Source organism: Ochlerotatus camptorhynchus, unplaced genomic scaffold, assembly GCF_037179485.1.
Source record: "Ochlerotatus camptorhynchus isolate MF236.1 unplaced genomic scaffold, CSIRO-AGI_Acam_v1.1 ptg000696l, whole genome shotgun sequence".
In the NCBI taxonomy this organism is placed as follows: Eukaryota; Metazoa; Arthropoda; class Insecta; order Diptera; family Culicidae; genus Ochlerotatus; species Ochlerotatus camptorhynchus.
In genome coordinates, this window is record NW_027041172.1 from 45605 (window position 1) to 70364 (window position 24760).

The 24760-nt window shown below is 37.6% G+C and overlaps 1 protein-coding gene and 1 pseudogene across 2 annotated transcripts in view; both read right to left on the reverse strand.

Annotated features, from left to right (window-relative positions):
- LOC135714699 (protein ROP-like) overlaps nt 1–2902 on the reverse strand; it is a 32101-nt gene extending 29199 nt beyond the window's left edge. For both annotated transcript variants that reach the window (XM_065238088.1, XM_065238087.1), the window contains exon 1: nt 2836–2902. In XM_065238088.1, coding sequence (XP_065094160.1) covers nt 2836–2863 — 28 coding nt within the window. In that variant the 5' untranslated portion in view covers nt 2864–2902. The remainder of the gene's footprint in view (nt 1–2835) is intronic.
- Nucleotides 2903–18816: 15914 nt separating this feature from the next.
- Nucleotides 18817–21651, reverse strand: LOC135714687 (scaffold attachment factor B2-like; annotated as a pseudogene).
- Between the last annotated feature and the right edge of the window lie 3109 nt (nt 21652–24760).

The following is a 24760-nucleotide window of genomic DNA, read 5'->3' on the forward strand; positions in this document are numbered from 1 at the left end:
GAATCCTGGAAAATGATAGAAATACATTTATCATTTTTCTTGTCATTATTAATGCCTGCTGCACATCAAGGATGTGAAACAAACAATAAAGCAGCCAGGCCTACTGTGTAGCGTTTAGTTAGTGAGGTTAAGCGCTGGGTTTGATCTTAATTTACAAACTTTTTTTTAACAAATTTTATAATGAATAAAGGTCGAGCAGTGAACGGGCATCTCACGACGACTACCATATCTGGTGTGTAAGTGGCAATTAAAAAACTTAATTTACATAATACAGTTTGTCGAAATATCGTGCTTATTATCTGGCTGAGTGGATAAAACCTATCCAGCTCACTGAAGGGAGTCGATTCTTTTGAACAGCTCTTCAGCTCACATTGAAATTATAGAAATTATGACACAAATTCTAAATCGGAAAATGATCGTAAAAGTAGTCTAAACCAATAAGTCCGTACCTTACAACATGGCTTTACTTTTCAATGGAAAACGCTAATAACGCAACAACTGATCAAACATCGCGTAAACCAAAATGCGCGCAAAATGTGCCAACAACATAGCAGTAAAACAAAAAATGTATACGAGAGAGCTACACCTATGTCACACGCGATGATATGATTGACATCGTGGCACACGATGTTACGCCTTTTCTCAAGCTATGCAATCCAGTCTAAATTCAAATTTTATTTCTGATGTTAATTCTCCAGCAGAATTTCTCTCACTATTCTCGGCATCAGCTCAGATCCGGATCCGGAGCTGAATCGTAAAAAATCGAGAGAGAAAAAAGAAGATCCGAAGAGCTGGTCGGGTCCGAGAGTTGTCATCCTACACAGCTCCCAGTGAATCATTCGAGTCGATGATTCGGATCCGGAGCTGAGCTGATAAGCTGGAGAGCTGCATTTCGCTTTTCGGTTATTTGCTGGTGAGAGCACATATGCTGAAGGAATAACATCTACTGGATAATACCAGTAGAAAATTAAGATCATGCAGCACATGTACATATTTCTCTCTCGTCCAAACAGCCACATGAAAGCTTGCTTTTACCGTTGGTGCTGTCGATCAGTAGGCACATATTGTATTACGCGCGGTGACTGTTTAATGCGTAAGTGGAGTAATGAGTCCTTTTTTGAAAAGTTCCACTATGAGCGATGGATTGAATGGTTTAGACTTATGATATCAGTGAGCTGATGAGCTGCGGTTCCTAAAACTGAACCGCGGGTCATCAACTCACTCGGCTCAAGTGTCCAGGTTCTGGTTCATTAACTAATATCTTATGCATGACTGAAGCTATTACTATTTGAAATTTTATAAATTGTTAAAAATTGGTTTGATCTGGCTTGAATAACAGTACTTCATATGTAGGGGAAAGAGGGCCATAATGGGCTTCGTGTGGTTAAGTCTTGGATTTCTTATGGTTCGAAACAAATTAATTGCTCAATAATCATTGCAATGCAATCGATTAGTCTTGGATTTCTTATGGTTCGAAACAAATTAATTGCTCAATAATCATTGCAATGCATTGCAATGATTATTGAGCAATTAATTTGTTTCGAACCATAAGAAATCTAAGACTAAACCACAAGAAGCTCATTAGTGCCCTCTGTCCCCTACATATGAAGTACTGTTATTCAAGCCAGATCATACAAATTTTTAACAATTTATAAAATTTCAAATAGTAATAGCTTCATGAACCATGCATAAGATATAAGTTAATGAACCAGAACCTGTACGGACACTTGAGCCTACGCAGGGGAGGACCCGGATGCAACCACTCATGTTAGTCTAGAGTATGACACAAGCTGACGAGTGCAACGGGAAGGACGGTAGGTGCATAGAACTGGGAGTGGTCCCTCGATACGCCAACTTTACGGAAGGCAACAGATATGTACCGAACAATTGCAATGAAACGTCATAAATATTTTTTCCAGTCCAGATGCATGCATTCAAATATGTATTAAATTATGTTCATAGGCTGTAGTGTGAACCGGATATGACGCTGACTGGAAATGCATTAGGAATAGAAAAAAAAAAAAACGTGTCGAAAGGGGGGAGGGTGTGTGGTTAATTTTTCCTCAATTTAGCAAGACATAAAGTATGGCCCTTTACATAGAAAAAGATGCACATAACTATGAACGGTAAAAAATATTACTTTGTACGATGCACAACACAGGATGTAATATTGTATCTGCTTTTAACAATACATCAATATTTGATACATAATCGTGAATTACGTTGATCAATTTTCAATCTTTTTTTTTTGCTGTGTATGGAGCGCAAAGTTTGAATCACCTGTGGAGGGAAAAGGGAGTTACAATGTGATTTATGTGCATTCTCCGGAGGTTTCCAACAAACAATGTTCGAATCGTTGATTGCTCCATATTGTTTAAGGTGTGACTGCCTTGAACATGCAGAATATTACTTTTCCTTCCAAGGCTCTGCAGTGTTTACTGTCATTGCTATATGACGTCATCGATGTTGTTCTGCGCAAGTACACAATACGAAAAATCGATAATACCTACTACGGTGCAGAATCCCATCAATGCGAAGAACTTGAAATATTCTAGAATGTTTTCAGATGGGACTCCTGAAAATTTTAACAATAGCTTCAAACATGGATTATGTCTGATAACAATAACACTTCAAATGACTAACAGTGATAACATAACGATGGGATTTTCACTTCTAGGTGGTGCATCCGTGAGGTACTTGGCTGCTAATTTGAAACTATCATATTTAATTTATAATCTAATTTTCAGTCAGAATAGCTTGATATTGATATGAGTTGCTAGTTTTAGTTGTTTTGAACCGAATACACTAAATACAAATAACCACGGCATTACTCACTTTGCCCGACAAGCAATTTTAATGCCATCGCGATTTAGTCACTTATTTGGCTGAACTGTGATCAAAGACTGAGTTTTTTGTTTGATGATATAGCAGAGCTGCCAGGTGGTTTTATAAAAAATCTGTATCCACTCTATTAAAAAATCTGTATTTTCTGTATTGACGATTTTTTTCTTAATTAATCATGTTTTGTTGTTTTACAAATACAGTGCATACAAAATAACAATAAAAAGTGCTTAACCACCTATTCGGGCTATCGTACTAACCATACGGGATATAATTGCGCCATTTGTGATATCGTCCGTACTTATTTATAAGAGTGATAAGAAGCCGTTTGAAAATGTATGGAGATTTTAGTTTCTATTCATTATCTTCCTGATAAGCAGTTTTAAATGCAAAAAAGTGCACGAGTTCATTACTATTTGATATTTTTAATATAGATGAATACAATTAATTACATCATTTGTGTGGTAGTTACATCGAAAAGTCAAGAGATGTCGCCCCGCCAGTGCTGGTAAAATCATTTTTGCAGTATGGAGAATATCAGAAAATCCGCAATTTCTTACGAAATACATTTTCAATGCAAGTAAAATGTTTACGAGTACTTGTATTTGTACCATTTTAATGTGCTCGGGCACTTTTCTTGTATTTAACATACATGCTTATATTGGAAATATTCAATTAATACTGTAAATCCTCATAATCCACATGTAAAGCACAACAATTAATTATGGAGAGAAGGGGGTACGCTGATAAAATCGAGCAAGTTATTTTGTTTTCATTATTTTTGAATTTTTTTTTTTTCTCAAGCATTTTATAAAAATCTGTATAAATCTGTATTGTAATTTAAAAATCTGTGATAAATCTGTATTCTGTATCGGGTCTGTATTAAGATTAAAAAATCTGTATAATACAGATAAATCTGTATAAATGGCAGCGCTGTGATATAGTCCTCTCCAGCCGGGTTCGTATTGGTGCGATTTGCGTGTGTTAGTGAGATGAAATTTTTTGTTAGCTGTGAGAAATTTTTTTTTTTGCTGTAAGAACTGTCATACTAAAGTAAAAATAAACAACAAAACGAAAACAACCCTACGCTTTCACGGTAACAGTCAAGTCCCCTTTTGTGAGTAAAGGTTAACCCATTTTTGATAAAGGTGGTTTTACTCATTAATGAGTAAATTATTTTAACAACAATGAGTTTCTGCTAACATTAGTTAACAGTTACTACTCAATTGGCATAATGAATAACTAATTAATTAGTGGTGCCGCTTTTATTGATAATGGGTTCACTTTTACTCATAAAAGGAGTTTGATTCTTACCGTGCACACGACAGTATAAGCTAGTGTGTGTAAAATTATGTTATTAGTGTATAGGGTTCGTGAGATCCTGCTTGGAGAACTCAATGAAGTTTTTTTTCCCGATGAAAACATTTTGCTTGTACGCATACGTGACGTAGTGTGCGTACGATAAACGTTAGCAATCTCTATATTTACCAGGGATGCCAGATGATTTTTTTTTTCAAAAATCTGTATCAAAGCCTTCTACACTCAAAAGATATTCAAATCTAAATAGATTAAAAGTTGTGCTAAATCGCAACTCTCCTGACCGACGCATAGCTGTGGATAAAGAGAGAGAATACACACTTAGGCTGTGAACCATTTGCCGAGTTAAATTTAACTCGTGGTTAAAAGTGACATTTCGAAAGTTATTTCTTATGTTCGAAAATCCCCGTGCTATCGATCGACCGGTTTTCGAGCCACGGTCGTCAAAATTTAACTTCTTGTCTGTCAGAAGTAACCACGCTCGGATAGCAGGGTTAATCGATAACTTTTCATCTGTCAAATTTTAACCAAAAGTTAAAATAATCCACCAAATGGTTCAGAGCCTTAGTATAAAAATGGTTTATGCGAGAATGTGTATTTTTGGCCTTTATACATGCAATGGTTAAAGGAGATTTATTAATTGTGTTGCTAGAGAGGTGATTTTGTTTTGTTTTCCAGATGTTTGAATAAAATGAAGTGAGAATCATTCTAAGTGTTTATTTAGACTTGCATAAATGTACAATATTTGTTTTGCTGCAGCATGCAAAGCTGGAATGAAGGTCACTCGGCTGTTTATAAACATATGTTGAGGCTAATCTAGTTAATCCTCTTTCATCATGAATAGCAACAGCGACGTTATTGGGTTGCCTTCAGATGATTGATGGTGGCGAGTTCAATTCTCTTGGCAAAGAATTATGTTTCCCAGGATTTTTGTTTTGTTAGTTGTGGTTTTACATAACATATTTTTGAGTTAACATTTAGGAAGCTCGAAGAATATAGGGGAAAGTCAGTAAAGACCTAAGAAATACTTACGGGTAGATACTGTTGAAGGAACATTTGTTAGGACTGCTTACACTCAAAAAATATTGAAATCTCAATAGTATAAAAGTTACGCTAAATTGCAACTCTCCGTACCGACGCAAAGGTCGGTATAAATGGAGAGAATGCAAACTTAGTATAAAAATGGTTTATGCGTGCCATACACAGCAAAAAAAATGTAATATCGATCAACGTTATTCAAGCTGATGTATGAAATAATGCTGTAATAGCAAAAAGCAGATACAACCCAACAAACAATTTGAGTTGATCAACAGCTGAATAAGCCATTTTTTAGATGAAGAAGCTTAGTTTTGACTGAATAAGCTCTTATTAAGCATTCCATGTTTGTTGGGAATATTACATCAATGGATGTAATTTTGTTCGCAAAATCGATGTACATCGTACAATGTGATATTACACAACCGATGGATTGACCTGGTTCCAGCAGTTTCGATGTAATATTCAACAACTTTTTTTGCTGTGTAGTATAAAATCGAAATATACTTACAATGTATAGATACGGTTTAATCGAGAGAATGTCTTTTTCGCTTCTTTATTTTATTTATGGTAAATATTATTGTTTTCAAATAGAAATAAAAATTTTCTCAGGAAGGTTTTTTAATTATTTTATTTTTTATGAATATTATTTAAAAAAAATACTTACCATTTCGATGTTCATTAAGATGAACTCGTGCTCACGAGCTCACGCAGTCTAGCTGCCCAGCAGATCACAGGCGCAGTTGAAATCCGCCGGAACAAAGCTCTTCACAAGCGCGAAGCTGCGAAGAGAATCCAAATGTTATTTTTCCTGTCATTTTAGTAAACACTGATCGAATTCCACTCCGTTATTCGGACTTAGTATAATTTTGACGAAAATTTTAATCGAACCAATGTATAAATTTTGAAAAACCATCAAATGCATAAAATTTAATCTATATTCGTTTTGTAATATTTTTGAGTGTACTCTCTATGTGTTGCTCCCCAAAAGACTGTCCACACTGAAACAAATCGACATGTACCGTTTATTGGATCCATCTTATAACATAGCAATGACAGCAGATTTATTCATTCTATGTGATGATTGATAGATTCCATTGGATTATCACTTAAAAACTATGACTGCGATATGGAATGATTTCTATCGTAATTTCACATACTTAGTACTTGATAATACCAACAATCAATACGAAACTAACGATTTTAAATTGGCTCACCACTTTAGTAGCCTATTGGTCCCAAGCAAACGATTAACGTACCCTATTCTAGTTGAAATTCTATTACTACACTATGTTTGTTTTGATTCGCTATGAAAGTTTGACAGATAACATCAGGGGTGTGTGGATTCATGCAGAACATGCAGGGGTGAGTGAAATAGCTTGGGACTGCTTGGGACCGTCGTTCTGGTGCTGAGTGAGCCAAAAATAATAATGATTTTCTTCGGGACCCAGTGGTCTTAGAGTTACCTCTATGATAATACTTTGCTTCGAACGTGGTTAGCGAAGGTAAGAAGTATATGAATATTGTCTGATATATTTCATGGTGAAAAACTGTTGATATGTCATGGGTGGGAACAGACATCTAGAAACTAATGGAAAATCATATAAGTTTGCACTATGAGAAAATTCAGTAAAATATACCTGTTTTCATGATGAATATTGCTCACTAAAATATATATCTTATAAGATAATCATGTATATTTTATTGGAGTTGCTTTTACTGATTTTTGAGGTTTGTTGATATGTCACGTGTAAATAGACATGTAGAAACTATTGGACTGTCATTTAACTTTGCAGTATAGGAAAACATGTATGTCTCATTGTAATAGCTTGCTTTGATTTTTGACGTTTAAAGATTGTTAACAGATCTATCCCAAATCATTAAATAGTCATATAGAAATGCCTTTTAAGAAATCCAACAGCAAGCATTTGTTTTTGCATGTTTTTCTGGGATGAATATCGCTCCCAATAAAATACATCTTACATGATTGTTCTTTATAAATTATTGAAACAATTTTCAACGATGTTAATGTACACTCATTAAAATGATTAGTTGAACTAAATACTACTAACAACAATGATACTGTATTGAATAATCTTTGTTTGTTATTGTTTCATATGATAATTGGTTCCAGAAAAGAATGTATTGAGATTGAAAAAAAAATGATTCTACTGTAATATTTACTTTGCTATGATTCTAATTTTTTTTTTATTTTTTTTTTTTTTAGCCTTCTACACGGCTAATTCAGATTCCAGCCCTGAGTAGTGTTCGAACTTTATGAGCCAGTTCTATCAAATCATATAATTTAGTCGTTGATTTATTGCACACAGGTGCATTAAGAAAGATTTGAACAAACCACACCACCGAAACGGAACATAAATTTGTCAGTGCTATTTGTCTTCACTCTAGAAAAACGAGCATAAAGTTGCACTACATTTCATGTCGGGAGTGCTGTTCTTACTTCATGCTATTTGAACGAGCTCAATCTTGAAGTCAGCCGTGGCCCAGTGGAATCGAGCACAGACACCGAAAGCATCACACCTCAACAGATCTTGATCGAATCCCAAATCAGCTACAATAAAAAAAGGCGCAACTGTGAAAGCTCCCACTGCCTGATGTTTATTTTTCGAATTTATTTTTAGAAATCGATTAAATATATGTGTCAAAAGAAGAAGTAAATTTCATGTTATTTTCACATAAACTTTACTTCGATTGATTTATGACACATATATTATATTGTGGTGAAAAGTATAGCTTATGCTTATGGGTTTCAAATCCATTTCAGTTAATTATTATAATTTGATCGATTTTCATTTATCATATGACGATCATATAAAAGTTACCAAATTATCAGCATTGTAAATGTATCAGATATTCATATAGAATTTACCTGACACATTTTCAATCATATCATTTTCAATGGATTATCTTATAGCGCAAATTTATTAGACTTCCACATAACAGGAATATGTCAAATTCGTTCAGTGCAGCTTGTGCTTCACCATGGTCTCCTCTTCCTGTAATGCGGGTTATATGATCTGGTTATGCAGTTTACTGTATTCCAGAATAGTACTCAGCGCAATGCTTCCAGACGGAATCGGTCCGCTTGAATCATTTTCAACGGGGGAAAAGCACATCTACGCTACACGCAGAAAAATTTACCGTCGAAACAAAAATATTTGAGGTAAATTTAATCGTAAACTAAGTTTGTCCTGGCCACAAATATAAACTAGGTTGATTTCAAACGTATTCCATGTTTGCATCCATTAATAATAATGTTTAAAACAAAAATAATGTTACGTTTATTTTAAAAATATTCGTGCTTAAAATAAACGTGAATATTTTTGTTTGATTTGACAACTATATGGGATCAAAAATAAATATGTTTATTTTAAACATGCTTTTCATGCTTAAAATAAACAAAAATATTTTGAAATTATTTTAGCATTTGAATGCAGGATAAAATAAAATAAAATTAATAGTAAATAAACGGAAATCTGTATTTATTTATTTATTTGTCGTCAATCAGTGTAGACCGTTTTACAATTGTTGTCTTAAGAGCTATGTTTACAATTTTGTCTTTGTTTATATTTAACATTACTTCTAGCTGACGTTATGCGAGGAATTAAAATATTCCTTTAATTTGGTTTTTGTCATTGTAACGTCAATGTTATCGCAGTGCTTATTATATGTATCCATCATTTGGTTCAAGGGTCCAAATTTGGCATAATTCGTACGATGACGATTTGTAGCAAATATATTTCTATTTCGTAAATGCCTAGATGGTGTATATAAATTTAAGGATGACAATAGTTCTATAGAATCAATGCGATGTGATACGATATCGTTTACGAAAGAAATCATAGCAAATTCACGACGCTCTTTTAATGTTTGGATATTTATGAGCATACACCGAGCTGTGTAAGATGGCAGAGGAAATACAGTCCAACCTAACTTGCGGAGTGCATACAATAGAAACTGCTTTTGAACGGATTCTATTCTTTCTTCGTGTGTGATTGAAAAAGGTGACCAAACTATGCTGCAATATTCTAATATCGATCTTACATAAGCAATGTACAATGTTTTTATCGTATACGGATCGTGAAAGTTATAGCAGAAACGTTTTATGAAACCAAGCATGTTGTTAGCTCTGTTAATAATTGTGTTATAATGATCGGTGAAAGTAAGTTTTGAGTCCAAAATAACACCTAGATCCCTGACTCTATCACACTTTTCTACGATATGGTTTCCTAAAGTGATTGTTATATCGGGTAGGGTTCGTTTTCTACTAATGGTAATTGAGTTACATTTTTTTATATTTAATTGTAGCAGGCTTTTTTGGCACCAAGTATGGAATATCTGTATTTCCTCTTTGAATGTGATGATGTCTTTGGCATCTTTTATTTCCAAAAAAAGTTTAATGTCGTCAGCATAGATTAAATTTTTCAATTTCTTAATAATGAAAGATATGTCATTGACGAAGAGAATAAATAAAAGCGGTCCTAAATGGGAGCCTTGAGGAACTCCAGAAGTGACATCAACGGGATTTGATGTCTTTCCTTTGTATTTTACTATTTGATGGCGGTCAGTTAAATATGATTCAAGCCACTTGAGGAGTGCGTAATGAATTCCCATTTTTTGAAGTTTAAAAAGAAGCATTGGTATGTCAATTCGATCAAACGCTTTGCTGAAATCTGTATACAACACTTCTACATGGTTTCCGTTATCCATTGCATTCAACGAATAATTAATTAATTCGAGCAAATTCGTAGTTGTTGAACGGCCTTTAAAGAAGCCATGTTGCATAGTAGTTATTCTGTTTTTAATTTGAAGAAAGAGTTTTTCATTTACAATCGCCTCGAAAAGTTTCGGAATGCAAGAGATAATAGCTATACCACGATAATTACGTATGTCAGATTTTTTGCCCGATTTAAAGATGGGCACTAAAAACGAGTTTTTCCATATTTTAGGGAAGTTTCCGGATTCCAGTGACATATTGAAAATCCAAAATAATGGAGCAGTAAGTTCAGTTGCTAAAGCTTTCATAAAAACTGGCGGAACACCGTCAGGGCCAGGACCTTTAGATGCATCTAAATTGTTTAAACCCTTTAAGATATCATGAACCTTGATTTGACTTACGCTGATGTCACTTGAAAATTCTGGATAAGATTCAAAATATTCACGGTCACGGTCCTCTTCTTAAAACGTAGTATAGATTTCTTGGAAGAAATTTGCAAACAAATTGCATATATCATCCGAGTTCTCACCTACCCTATCGTCCAAATGCATCTTTGATGGAAAATTATCAGATTTTAATTTGGTTTTCACATAATTGAAGAATTTCCTAGGACAAGATTTTATTTCAAGTTCAGTTTTTAAATTGTACTCCTCAAATGCCACATTCACGGCTAAATTTAACTGATCGCAAATGTCTAAATAGTATGCCAAAGTTTCTTCACTATTATATTTTTTATAAAATTTGTGCGCTTTTTGCTTTTGATTTTTTAAATTTTTCAGTTCCCTGTTGTACCAAACCGGATGTTTTGCATGACTCTGACGTCTTCTTCTTTTAGTTGGCACTTCTTCAAGTATTATTTCAAGCAACACATTGTAGAATACGTCAACTGCACATTCAACATGTCCTGCAGTTCTTAATATTGCTTGCCAATCGACAATGTTCAGTCTATTTCTAATGTTATCATAATTTGCTGAATTGTAATCAAAGATTTCATCAAATTCGCAGTCGTTGGTTCTTTCATTTATGTGAACGAATAAAGAGTAGACAGGGCATCTAAATTCCTACGATTAAGGAAGGTCTGTGGGTGTTTGGATCCGGGTTCAAGATCCTCGCGGCCGTCGGGGTGGGTGTCCAGGGGCTCCAGTTTAGTAAAACCAGTGATATTAGCGTCGTTTTGTCGTTTCTGACGCTGGTACTCATACAAGCCTCTTTCTACGTTTGGTGTTAATACCACAGACAGACATACAAATAAGTATCGTTGTAATTCTTTAATCTAGTACCTCAAAACGTAAAATTTGTGGTACTAGCTTAAAGAAGTACAACCAACAATCAATACGAAACTAACGATTTTAAATTGGCTCACTACTTGACTAGCCTATCGGTCCCAAGCAAACGATTAACGTACCCTATTCTAGTCAAAATTCTAGTACTACGCTTTGTTTGTTTTGATTCGCTATGAAAGTTTGACAGATAAAAAGAGGGGTTCGTGGATTTTCTTATATTTCGAGGGGTGCATCGATTAGCTTGGGACCGAAGAAAGTACCAGAGCTGAGCCAAAAAGTTGAGCACGTTTCTTCGGGACCTTCTGCACGCAGAAAAAAATATTTTAAACGTAATAATATTTGACGTAAATTTAATAAGAATTTCATTTTGTTTTGGCTGCAAAATGAAATCATTATTATTTCAACAATCCAGTATCTTTGTTTTAAAAAAACCATGGATTGTTAAATCAAAAAGAAAATCTTTTTGAATTTACAAGAGCTTTTATGGTTTTGACGTAAGCTGTCAAATTTGGCAGCTGGGTCAACAAAAAATATGTTTGTTTTTAAAAGAGATTTCTTGTTGATTCAATCATATTTATTTTATTAAGCCTAAAAATATACGCAGTAGAAATAAAAATATGTTTATTGATTCAATTTTTAATAATTTGCGATTATTTTTATGTTTTGTTTTCTGTTTGTTACCCACAGAATTACAAATAAATTTAAAAAAAAAAAAAAAAACTTTCTGATGCATAAAATCTCTCCGGTTCATGAGTTAATGGGTCGATAGGTAGGGTCCAGGTGTGGGAGCGGCCTTCCTGGCGTTGGTACTCAGTACTGAAAATAAGATCGACGGAAAAAATCAAGGAAAAAAAGAAAAACTGTTTATATTTTGCAACAGCAGCATACTTACTTACCTCTAGAGCTGAATCAAACGAGAATTTTTTTGTTATTGTTTACATTTTTGTCCGGGTTTTTACGAGGGAATGGTTGGTAGTTATTTTTGCATTCATGGCCCGGGGAATTGACACAACAAATAAATGTTAAATTAAAATTAACTATTGTTGGCTTGATAAAAGAATATTGTTATTTTTACAATAGTTGCAGTTGAAGAGTGGCATATGAAAACAAAAAGAATCTTATTTTGAATTTATTTGAATAAATATTATCGAAACAATAAAATGCAATATAATTTCAACCGGAATTGTTTGTGTAAATACAAATAAAGTTTTTTTTTTGGTTCAATGCAAACAATTTTCTGTCCGTGTGGTCTTAGAGTTACCTCTATGGTACAACCAACAATCAATACGAAACTAACGATTTCAAATTGGCTCACTACTTGACTGCCCTATTGGTCCCAAGCAAACGATTAACGTATCCCATTCTAGTCTAAATTCTAGTTCTACACAATGTTTGTTTTGATTCGCTATGGAAGTTTGACAGATAAAATGATGGGTTAGTGGATTTTCCTATGTTTCGAGGGGTGAATCGATTAGCTTGGGACCGAAGAGAGTACCAGAGCTGAGCCAAAAAGTTGAGTACGTTATTTCGGGACCTTCTAGTCTTAAGGGCCACCCACATTAGATCCGTTTGCGTTGCGTTGACGTAAATTTGACAGTTAAATAATAAATTTGGCTGTCACTTTGCCGCAACGCGTCCGATTCGGATCTAATGTGCGTGGGCCTTTAGAGTTACCTCTATGATTGGTCCCAAGCAAAGCGATTAACGTACCTCATTCTAGTCGAAATTCTAGTACTACGCAATCTTTGTTTTGATTTGCCATGGTAGTTTGACAGATAAAATGAGGGGTTCATGGATTTTCCTATGTTTCGAGGGGTGCATCGATTAGCTTGGGACCGAAGAGAGTACCAGAGCTGAGCCAAAAAGTTGAGCACGTATCTGGGGGACCTACTAGTCTTAAACACTGTCCAGACTAGAGAGTTATAACAACAATCAATACGAAACTAACGATTTTAAATTGGCTCACCACTTTAGTAGCCTATTGGTCCCAAGCAAACGATTAACGTACCCTATTCTAGTTGAAATTCTATTACTATACTATGTTTGTTTTGATTCGCTATGAAAGTTTGACAGATAACATCAGGGGTGTGTGGATTCATGCAGAACATGCAGGGGTGAGTGAAATAGCTTGGGACTGCTTGGGACCGTTGTTCTGGTACTGAGTGAGCCAAAAATAATAATGATTTTCTTCGGGACCCAGTGGTCTTAGAGTTACCTCTATGGTTATAACATGTTATAACGGTTGTCAAATAATTCCAGCACAGAAACCACCATCAAGATAGCGGTATAACATGTTATAACTCTGTAGTCTGAACAAGGCATTACACTAATAAAATTCCACACATTGACGATTTTCCATGTAACATTCCACATGATTTTCATGTGACCACACATAAGCAGAACCCAGAAGCACACATGAAATTTAAGAATCAAATGAATAGTTTGTGTGGTTACACATGGCTTTTATGTGTACATATATTAAGTATGTGTTCGACACATAGATATCATTTGTTGATCACATTGCAAAAATTCATGTGTGGCGTGTGGGACACATTAAAATAATATTTGAAATTTATCAGTGCAGAGTTAAGGCTGACGCACAATGCATAAGTTTCCGGTTTTTTTTTTGACAGATAATGCATGCACAGAACAGATAGGTAACTCAGAGCAAACGGTTTCATCTGAAACTGAGTTCATGTTTTCATGTAATTTTTGCTATTCCTTTCTATTTTCATTTCGCAATGCACATGATGATTTTAAATCTTGTATAAATTGGTATAGTAACCGTTAAAACATTTTGCTTACAGTACGCTCCTAATTGTTTGAAAATGCAAAAATTAAATTTTCTTTTCTTTTCAAGGCTTGGCCAATACAAGCATTATTGACGTAATTCTAGCGGTTTTGTTTGAATACGTGAATAGGGTATTACCAACAATCAATACGAAACTAACGATTTTAAATTGGCTCACCACTTTAGTAGCCTATTGGTCCCAAGCAAACGATTAACGTACCCTATTCTAGTTGAAATTCTATTACTATACTATGTTTGTTTTGATTCGCTATGAAAGTTTGACAGATAACATCAGGGGTGTGTGGATTCATGCAGAACATGCAGGGGTGAGTGAAATAGTTTGGGACTGCTTGGGACCGTTGTTCTGGTACTGAGTGAGCCAAAAATAATAATGATTTTCTTCGGGACCCAGTGGTCTTAGAGTTACCTCTATGGTATTACCATAGAGGTAACTCTAAGACTAGAAGGTCTCGAAGAAACGTGCACAACTTTTTGGCTCACCTCTGGTACTATCTTCGGTCCCAAGCTATTCGATTCACCCCTCGAAACATAGGAAAAACCAATAACCCCTCATTTTATCTGTCATACTTTCATAGCGAATCAAAACAAACATTGCGTAGTACTAGAATTTTGACTAGAATGGGGTACGTTAATCGTTTGCTTGGGACCAATAGGCTAGTCAAGTAGTGAGCCAATTTAAAATCGTTAGTTTCGTATTGATTGTTGGTATTACCAACAATCAATACGAAACTAACAATTTTGAATTGGCTCACCACTTTAGTAGCCTATTGGTCCCAAGCAAACGATTAACGTACCCTATTCTAGTTGAAATTCTATTACTACACTATGTTTGTTTTGATTCGCTATGAAAGTTTGACAGATAACATCAGGGGTGTGCGGATTCATGCAGAACATGCAGGGGTGAGTGAAATAGCTTGGGACTGCTTGGGACCGTTGTTCTGGTACTGAGTGAGCCAAAAATAATAATGATTTTCTTCGGGACCCAGTGGTCTTAGAGTTACCTCTATGGTATTACCAACAATCAATACGAAACTAACGATTTTAAATTGGCTCACCACTTTAGTAGCCTATTGGTCCCAAGCAAACGATTAACGTACCCTATTCTAGTTGAAATTCTATTACTACACTATGTTTGTTTTGATTCGCTATGAAAGTTTGACAGATAACATCAGGGGTGTGTGGATTTATGCAGAACATGCAGGGGTGAGTGAAATAGCTTGGGACTGCTTGGGACCGTTGTTCTGGTACTGAGTGAGCCAAAAATAATAATGATTTTCTTCGGGACCTACTAGTCTTAGAGTTACCTCTATGGTATTACCAACAATCAATACGAAACTAACGATTTTAAATTGGCTCACTACTTAACTAGCCTATTGGTCCCAAGCAAACGATTAACGTACCCTATTCTAGTTGAAATTCTATTACTACACTATGTTTGTTTTGATTCGCTATGAAAGTTTGACAGATAACATCAGGGGTGTGTGGATTCATGCAGAATATGCAGGGGTGAGTGAAATAGCTTGGGACTGCTTGGGACCGTTGTTCTGGTACTGAGTGAGCCAAAAATAATAATGATTTTCTTCGGGACCCAGTGGTCTTAGAGTTACCTCTATGGTATTACCATAGAGGTAACTCTAAGACCACTGGGTCCCGAAGAAAATCATTATTATTTTTGGCTCACTCAGTACCAGAACAACGGTCCCAAGCAGTCCCCTGCATGTTCTGCATGAATCCACACACCCCTGATGTTATCTGTCAAACTTTCATAGCGAATCAAAACAAACATAGTGTAGTAATAGAATTTCAACTAGAATAGGGTACGTTAATCGTTTGCTTGGGACCAATAGGCTACTAAAGTGGTGAGCCAATTTAAAATCGTTAGTTTCGTATTGATTGTTGGTATTACATTGCTTTGCTTAAAATCACTTTTAATATCACAATTGGGTTCTTTAAGGGTATTGAGGTAAATGCATATTCGTAATCTACATTAAAAATGGAATCCAAACCCAAAATTTCATCAATTTTAATACACTGGAACTATTTTAAATAAGTACGATTACATTTGCAAAAATCACCTTATTAGCGCCCCTCGGTGTCACTTTGTATGGGAGCGAGCTGTCCGTTTGTTAGTTTAGTGTCAAACAGTGAAGTTATTATTTTGCTTTAAATCTTGATTTAAAAATCGAGATGAAAGTGTGTGGGTTCGAAAAAAATATCGCTGTGCTCCGAAAACGAAGCTCTTTCAGATGATGTATAAAAAACGAAACATTTTTCAAAATTAAAGAACCCAATTTGTTTTAACTAATTATTAACATATTTGATGGGATGTTGGTGAAATGTCTCGTTTGGTGATTGTAAATGTGTTTGTGTAACAACTATGTATATATGAACAACTATGCTACTTGCTGTTCTGACTCTTTATGATAATAATAAGGTTCGATGCCTCCGCCATTTAACCATTCATGGTCAAGCAATTGGTGTATTTTTTGTTCATTTCAACTACACAACAACGAAAACGCAACGTAAAAGTTTAAAGTCCATGCGCGAACAAAATGATATGGTTCAAAAGATCTGTCTGCAGGTTTGTGCCAAAGATGAGTCTCAGATTTTTTTTAGAAACTTTGCCCACAAGTTTACGGATTTTTACATTCATCACTTGCTTTTCAATTTTTCCACCCTCAAGCATTGTAAAAATAATGTTATATATTCAAATTTTCAATTAGTTAGATTTTTGATCTAAACACAAAAAAGGTAAGAGAATCCATCCTGAAGTTTCACCAGTGAAAGATAAGAAATCTTCAAGTAGGGTAAGTTTGCCAGTTTTGAAACTAATGCTCCAGTTTTGTGCTCTAACATTGTAACGAAATAAATAATATAATGAATGAAAAAATTTGAAATTCAAGATAGGGAAAATTAGATGACAACGAGGGTTAAAAGCTGGCACAATTATCCTTCGAAAAAAATATTGAAAAAATTTGAATGCTTAGAAAATTTCGGTTTTTCTTTGCAATTTTTTTCCACCGCGAAAACTTCCATGGAATTTTTTTTTCAAATTATTTTTTTATAAATTTCTGAGATAATTTCATTTTATTATAAAACACTTTTTTTCCTTTGATTGGTTTTCCGTTGATCTGGTTTTCCTTGCTGATCGCCAAATACTACCGACGCCAGGGAGGCAGAGCTCCCACACCTGGACCCTACCTATTGACCCATCAACTCATGGACCGGGGACCAACGGCTTTACTTCCTTTCCGAAGGAAGGCGTGATCAGGGATTTTATGCCTCAGAAAATCCGGCGGCGTCGACAGGGATTGAACCCAGGCTTTTTGAGGTAAGAGGCAATCACGATTGCCACTACACTACCGGTGCTGCTATAAAACAATCCAAAAACTTCATTTGGTTCCAGCGATATAAAAGAAACTTGATATGTGACAAAACCGGATGCATTACTAACTTTAATCAAACCAAAAGTAACCGAGAACATTGGGATTGAACCCCGAACAACCGAGATGAGAGGCCTTGTAGTAGCCTTAAACCACAGATGCTTTGGGAAAATGGATGACTAAATCATGTTGCTGCACTCATGTTGTTTTGTTTAAATAGTGTTTAAAAGTTAAGTGCCATAAATACCTTAAAAAAGCGTTGTTTAAAATTGTCCATTGGTAATCACATATTTTAACACACTTTTATGTGAATCGACATGGATTAAACGTGATTCCTTATTATGTATACGATTTACATCATGGACCCAAAGGGTAAGGACCTCCTTCACGCGATTTTTTTTTTGGTTCACCTAGCTGTTTTTTTAGTGTACCTGGTGCACCCGGTACTAGAGCAAAAGACAGCAATTTGTACCAGAACAGGTGTCAAAGGTGACACAGACAGCACAACTGCCAACAAAAGCGCCAGCAAAAAAAAAGCGCGGTACCCGCTGCCGTGGCAGTCAGTTTAATTTAAAAATTAGAATTGAATCCAACCGTTTTGCTTGGTTTTGCTGCTGCCCAAGAAGGTCTCAACTTTGACAACATGGATGAAGCAGACATGTTGCCAAAATCGAGATCCATCTGTACTCTGAGAACTTTCAAAACAGAATTTCAAGATCTTCTTGGTGACTTGAAACCCTCAGAACGCTTTTAAACTCCAAGAAATTCTAGAGCTCTATAACTGCAAGAATTCTCAGAACTGCCAGGATCTGCTGGAGCTCCAATGAATCTTAGAAGTCTTTGGAAAATTCTAGAAATTATAATATGTACAGTAAGATCTTTCAAAATTTAAATCACTACATGACTTATAGCAGCGTTTCTCAATCTATGGGTCGCGACCCACTGGTAGGTCGTGGGCTGTGATTTGGTGGGTCACAAAAACTCAGGAAACTTGGTCTTGTGTTTTCGAAATTGAGTTTATAAGCTAGAAAAAATGGCTTAAATTTCGAGACAAACCGTGCAGTGCTTTCTCAAAAATGTAGTTGTTGTCGATGTACATTAATTCTTTTAAGATTAAGTTTCATTTGTTTATTGAATCCTGCCTTAAATTACTTAGTTCCTACAATCAATAATGACTACAGAGATGATTCTTACACCAAATGATCACACATCTACGACAGAAGTGAACTATATATTGGGATGTAGAGGGAACGAGGTGGGGCGCGAACTAGTTCTTGCCATACATTAGCCTAATGTTGAACTATGTTTAAAGTTGTCATTCATACGTGAATAATGTAAATCTAGTTTTAACCACACAGCAGGGCGTTAGGAATTCAAACGTACACCACAAACAGGTACACTTCCTACTTAGTATCGTCCATTATCGAACCGTCCGGACACAGGGGTTCCATATCGGTCTTGTGGTCGTCCACCGCTGCTGCCACCTCCCATGAATTGACTCTGCCTCGATGGATCCATGAAGGGGCTGACGCTCATTTGCGGGGCTTTCCTCTCGTTGTAGGTACGATCGTACCGATCCTGTCCGTTATCCATTCGCCAGCCATCGTTTCCCATACCAGCCGGTGCCATACTCATCTGCGGTGGTCCAGCATTCCATGGTCCGCTGCTGCTACCGCCACCGCCACCACTGCTACCGGACCGATCAGGGTAGCGTTGATCCATCCAATCCATATAACGGGACTTTGGTGCCGATCCATTGCGATCGCGATCATCCCGTGGACCACCGCTTCCACGATAGTCAGTTCCAGCACCGGAACGGGAATCCGTATAGTGACTCTCCATCGTAGTCATCCAGGCGTTTCTTTTCAACAGCCGAATAGGAACCGCGACTGCAAATGAAAATCAGTTGAATGAATAAATCTAGATGTGAAAAAGCACAAAAACTTACACCGAAGTGGAAATAGATGGTGGTGGAGGTGCCTCGAATCGTCGGTCCGATCCCGTCGAGCGTTTCCGATCGTCATCGTAGTGATCCGTGAGGCTGCTGGGCGCTTCAGGTTCCGTTTCACCTCTTCAATACTGCTCGGTTAAAGGTTTTTATTTTTTGAATATACGTTTCAAAAAGAAGACAGAAAGAAACAATGTGGAAACAGAAGAGAGAAGATGAATTAGCCTATCTGGAAGTGAAAGATAAGGTTGGCTTTTCGTGAAGTGAAGCTCAGTTCGCTGACAAAGTTCTCATTAAATACGCGCGCACCGAAGATTGCAAGAAGAGATAAATTGGAAAACCAATCGATTTTTCGCATCAGACACAATGTTCAAAAAATCGTTGGCTTTGACTATCGAAACAAAACAAAAGTGCCCGAATTCCCGCGAGAAGGTGACAAAATATTTCTCAAGCCATGAGTTGCACAACAACTGCTGCATCTGCTATTCTGTTGAGCGCACGAACAGGATGAAATGGCTGCTACTTGCCAGGAACATTGGACTTGAAGTTCATCGTTGCCGTTTTTCTTCTGATTTGGATGGATTCGTGTTTTTATCGCGGTTGAATCATCTCGGGCTGCCTCTCTATCTCAAGTTTAGTTTCTGCTCTATAACGGATGTCCGAATCTACTAAACAGGTACTCTCTGCATATTGGATTTTCCGGTTTAGAAGACAACAGATCCAATCGAATTCCAAAGACATTTCAAAATGTCTAAATGTTCAGTGTTTACTGTTTGGACTCGACGTTGCAGCAGATGATGATGATGGTCCTGGGAATGCTGCTTGCTGAGCTGCAGTCGGGTTGTCGTCTTCAGCATCATCACGGGAAGTTACGCTAGGAAGTCACTTGGACTTGTGAATCACCGTGGAAACGCCAAGAGACAGGATTCTTAAGCTTGTACGGGTAAATATTTTGTCACTTATAAGCTACAGCTTCTTGATCTTCTAAGAAAAACTACATCAACAGGTTGCCCAAAATAACTTAGCAATGCAAAGCACGCCCTTCTGCGCGAGCTTTGTAGTTTCGAAGTGGCGGGAGATGGGGAGGAAATACCGTAATAAAATAGAGAATAGAAAATATGGATTAATCTTAAAGAGATAAATTTCAACCGTACTTCCTTTGCTGACGCTTCAGCTCCAGCCACTCGAGTTCGATCTTCTTCCGTTCCAGCTTCTGGCGTTCGCGTTCGATGCGCAACAGCTCGGCTTTTTCCTTCTCGACGCGAGCACGTTCGATGGCCAGTTTCTCCCGTTCACGTCGCAGTAGTTGCTCCTCTTCGCGCTGGCGCTGGCGAATCTCTCGACGGCGCCGTTCTTCCTCGCGCAACTGGCGATCCTTCACGCGCAGTCGTTGACGTTCGCGCTCTTCACGAATCTTCTGTAACGATAGAACCTCGCGATCCCGGTCCCGATTGCGGTTGTCTTTGCGTTCGCTGCTGCGGTTATCACGCCGGTGGTCTGCATCTTGGGTTCTTGGTGGACGATCATCATCCTTGCGGGTCGCTCCTTCCTTGCCATCCTCCTTCTGGATGTCATCTTTCTTCTTGTCGTCCTTCGGTTTGTCGTCCTTCGGTTTGTCGTCCTTCGGTTTGTCGTCCTTCGGTTTGTCGTCTTTTTCTGGCGATTTACCACGGTGTTGAGACCGGCCTCTATGCTGAGATCTACTCCTGTAACTCGACCTACCACGATCCCTGCTGCCGTGCGAATCGCTGCCGTTCTCTTCCTTCTTCTCGGTTTTGTCTTTCTCTTTTTCCTTGCCACTATCTACTACCTCCACCGTCGTTGTTTTTGGGTTGTTCCATCTTGCTGGTGCTATTGCTACCATTGCTTCCGCCGGAAGGTTTTGCTGGCCCCAGATCTGACTTTGCTCGTTCTACCGAAATCATACGTCCATGCAGCTCGGTCCGGTGCAGATGGGTGATGCATTCAGTTGCGTACTTGGCCGATGCCATCGTCACATAGCCATAACAACGGGTTCCCGGAGTACGAGTATTCGTCACCACTTTAGCGCCAATCACTTTACCGTACTTGGAGAAGATTAGCTTCAGATCCATCGCACGAGTTAGCGATGATAGACCGGAAACCCACAGATTCCGGGATACGGTTGACGTTTTCTCACTCGAGCTCGGTGACGATTTTGACTTGGAGTCGCTGGATGTGCCGGACTTGGCAGACGACGATGACGACGGCTTTCCAGCGCTCTCTGCAAACCCACAGATTCCGCATCCGAACGAATGAGAAATATAGACAAACATTGTACATTACTTTTTTGGTAGTGGCAAAATTAGTATGGTTTGGTTAGGTTAAAACAAAACGTCAGCTATTGTTGGTAAACAAATCGACAGCATTGTCATTGACATAGAGGTAACTCTAAGACCACTGGGTCCCGAAGAAAATCATTATTATTTTTGGCTCACTCAGTACCAGAACAACGGTCCCAAGCAGTCCCATTTTTGCTACTACCAACAATCAATACGAAACTAACGATTTTAAATTGGCTCACCACTTTAGTAGCCTATTGGTCCCAAGCAAATGATTAAAGTACCCTATTCTAGTTGAAATTCTATTACTACACTATGTTTGTTTTGATTCGCTATGAAAGTTTGACAGATAACATCAGGGGTGTGTGGATTCATGCAGAACATGCAGGGGTGAGTGAAATAGCTTGGGACTGCTTGGGACCGTTGTTCTGGTACTGAGTGAGCCAAAAATAATAATGATTTTCTTCGGGACCCAGAGGTCTTAGAGTTACCTCTATGCTACTACTGCGTGCACTTCCATTCTATTACCGAGAACCATGATTTTTCGATAAATTCCTTCCACGCTATTGGTCCTGACCTTTGGGTCCATGATTTACATTGCGATCATTTCCAAATGTACTCCTAATAGTTTTTTTTTCTCTGTGCGGGATCTAACACTACCATAGAGGTAACTCTAAGATTAGTAGGTCTCGAAGAAACGTGCTCAACTTTTTGGCTCAGCTCTGGTACTCTCTTTGGTCCCAAGCTAATCGATTCACCTCGAAACATAGGAAAATCCACTAACCCCTCATTTTATCTGTCAAACTTTCATAGCGAATCAAAACAAACATTGTGTAGTTCTAGAATTTTTACTAGAATGGGGTACGTTAATCGTTTGCTTGGGACGAATAAGCTAGTCAAGTACTGTCAAGTAGTGAGCCAATTTAAAATCGTTAGTTTCGTGTTGATTGTTGACACTACTGCGACCAGTAAATTGATCTATTGTAGTATATCCCGTGTCCTTACACTCAAAGATAAATTAAATAAAAAAGCTAAAAAAGTATGCAGATTCCCACTTTACCTTATTGAGTCCGAGCCTTGATTACTTCGGCAGTAGTCATGCAGGATTAAAATCGAAATAATTTTTCCAGTATTAAATTTTATTCTTTTTCAATACTGATATATAATCAAAAAAGATTAAAATTCAATCAAAAATTATTAAAATGGAATCAAAAATAATTAAAATTTTATTATCTAGTTCGTTTATTTGGAAGGCTCAATCGCGTTAGCTTTACGGAGCCGATAATTCATTGTTCACTGTGTGTAACAAAATTCACTTAATTCTATGTCTAGTAGGAGTTGGGCCGATTACTCGCGGCTTACTCGAGGTTAGAAGGGTACATTTTCGAAGGATAGGATCAGGGGAGGAGCTTGGGGTAGGGTTTCGTTGTCTCATCAGAGCGTTGTCGCCAGTATGAACGGTAGTGCTGTTCTAGCTTCGTCCGGAGTTCGACCGGCTATGGTGGGTGACCAGTGGGCGACGATGAGACTCATCGAGACGGGGGGACAAGACAAACAAAAACTAATAAAGAGAGACAAAAGACAAAAGGAATTAAATTCTTATACTAGACATTTGAAGAAAAACATAAACGGACTGCATATAGCAGAGATCACGGGTTGCCAACACGTCTCTGATAGGAACATAGGGTTGTCTTCCTTGGGCCTCGAGGGTATTCAAAAGTCGCTCTCTGGCGGCGTCATTATCCGTACATTGCCAAACTGCGTGTTCGATGTCATCGTAACCGTTTCCACACCGACAGATGTTGCTGTCCACGAGGTTTATTCTATTGAGATGAGCATCTAGCGAGTAGTGGTTGGACATAAGTCTACTCATCACGCGAATGAAGTCACGACTTAAGCCCAAGCCTTTAAACCACGCTCTCGAAGAAACATTAGGAATAATTGAATGTAACCACCGTCCAAGATTTCCAGTGTCCCAATCGGTTTGCCAACTCGAAAAGGTACTCTGACGCACTAAATGGTAAAATTCATCGTGTGAAATTTGCCTGTCATACAATTCGCCTTCCTGCGCGCCCACCTTTGCGAGAGAGTCCGCCTTCTCATTGCCTGGGATTGAGCAATGTGAGGGGACCCATACAAAGGTAATCATATATGATCTTTCGACCAGCACACACATCTGCTCCCTTACCTTTGAAAGGAAATAAGATGAGTGCCTACCTTGTTTCATCGACCGAATAGCCTCAATCGAACTGAGACTATCCGAGAAGATGAAGTAATGGTCTGCGGGCATGTTGGAAATCATCCCCAATGCGAAGTTGATTGCTGCCAGCTCAGCAACAAAAACGGAACAAGGTTCCTGAAGTTTGCGGAAGGCGCTAGAGTTTTCATTGAAGACACCGAAGCCAGTGGATCCATTGAGACGGGACCCGTCTGTAAAATATCTTTTCATGCAATTGACTTGTTGGTACTTTTCAGTAAAAATACGCGGAATAATAATAGGTCGAAGTTGATCGGGAATCCCATGAGTTGCTTGTTTCATGGTCAGATCATATTCAATTGAGGAACTGCGATTGGTGAAGTGAACACGGTCTGGAGTATAACAAGGAAGACACATATCTGATGATATGTAGTGGTGGTAGATTCTCATAAATCGAGATTGTGTGTTCAGCCCAAGAATTTCTTCAAAATTAGCAATTATAAGTGTGTTCGTCACTCCGCATTTGATTAGTATTCTGAGAGAGAGCTCCCAGAAACGGTTCTGGACGGGTGTTACTCCTGCCAGAACCTCGAGACTCATGTTATGCGTTGAGTGCATACAGCCTAGAGCAATACGCAGACAACGATATTGAATTCGTTCCAATTTTATTAGGTGACTTTTTCTTGCCGAGAGAAAGCAGAAAGAGCCGTACTCTAGAACAGAGAGAATTGTTGTTTTATAAAGCGTTATGAGGTCTCCCGGATGAGCACCCCACCATGTGCCGCAAATTGAACGGAGAAAGTTGATCCTCTGCTGACATTTTTGCTTCAAATACGTAATATGGGCATTCCAAGTGCACTTTGAATCAAACCAGACCCCAAGGTACTTGAAAGACAATGATTGGGT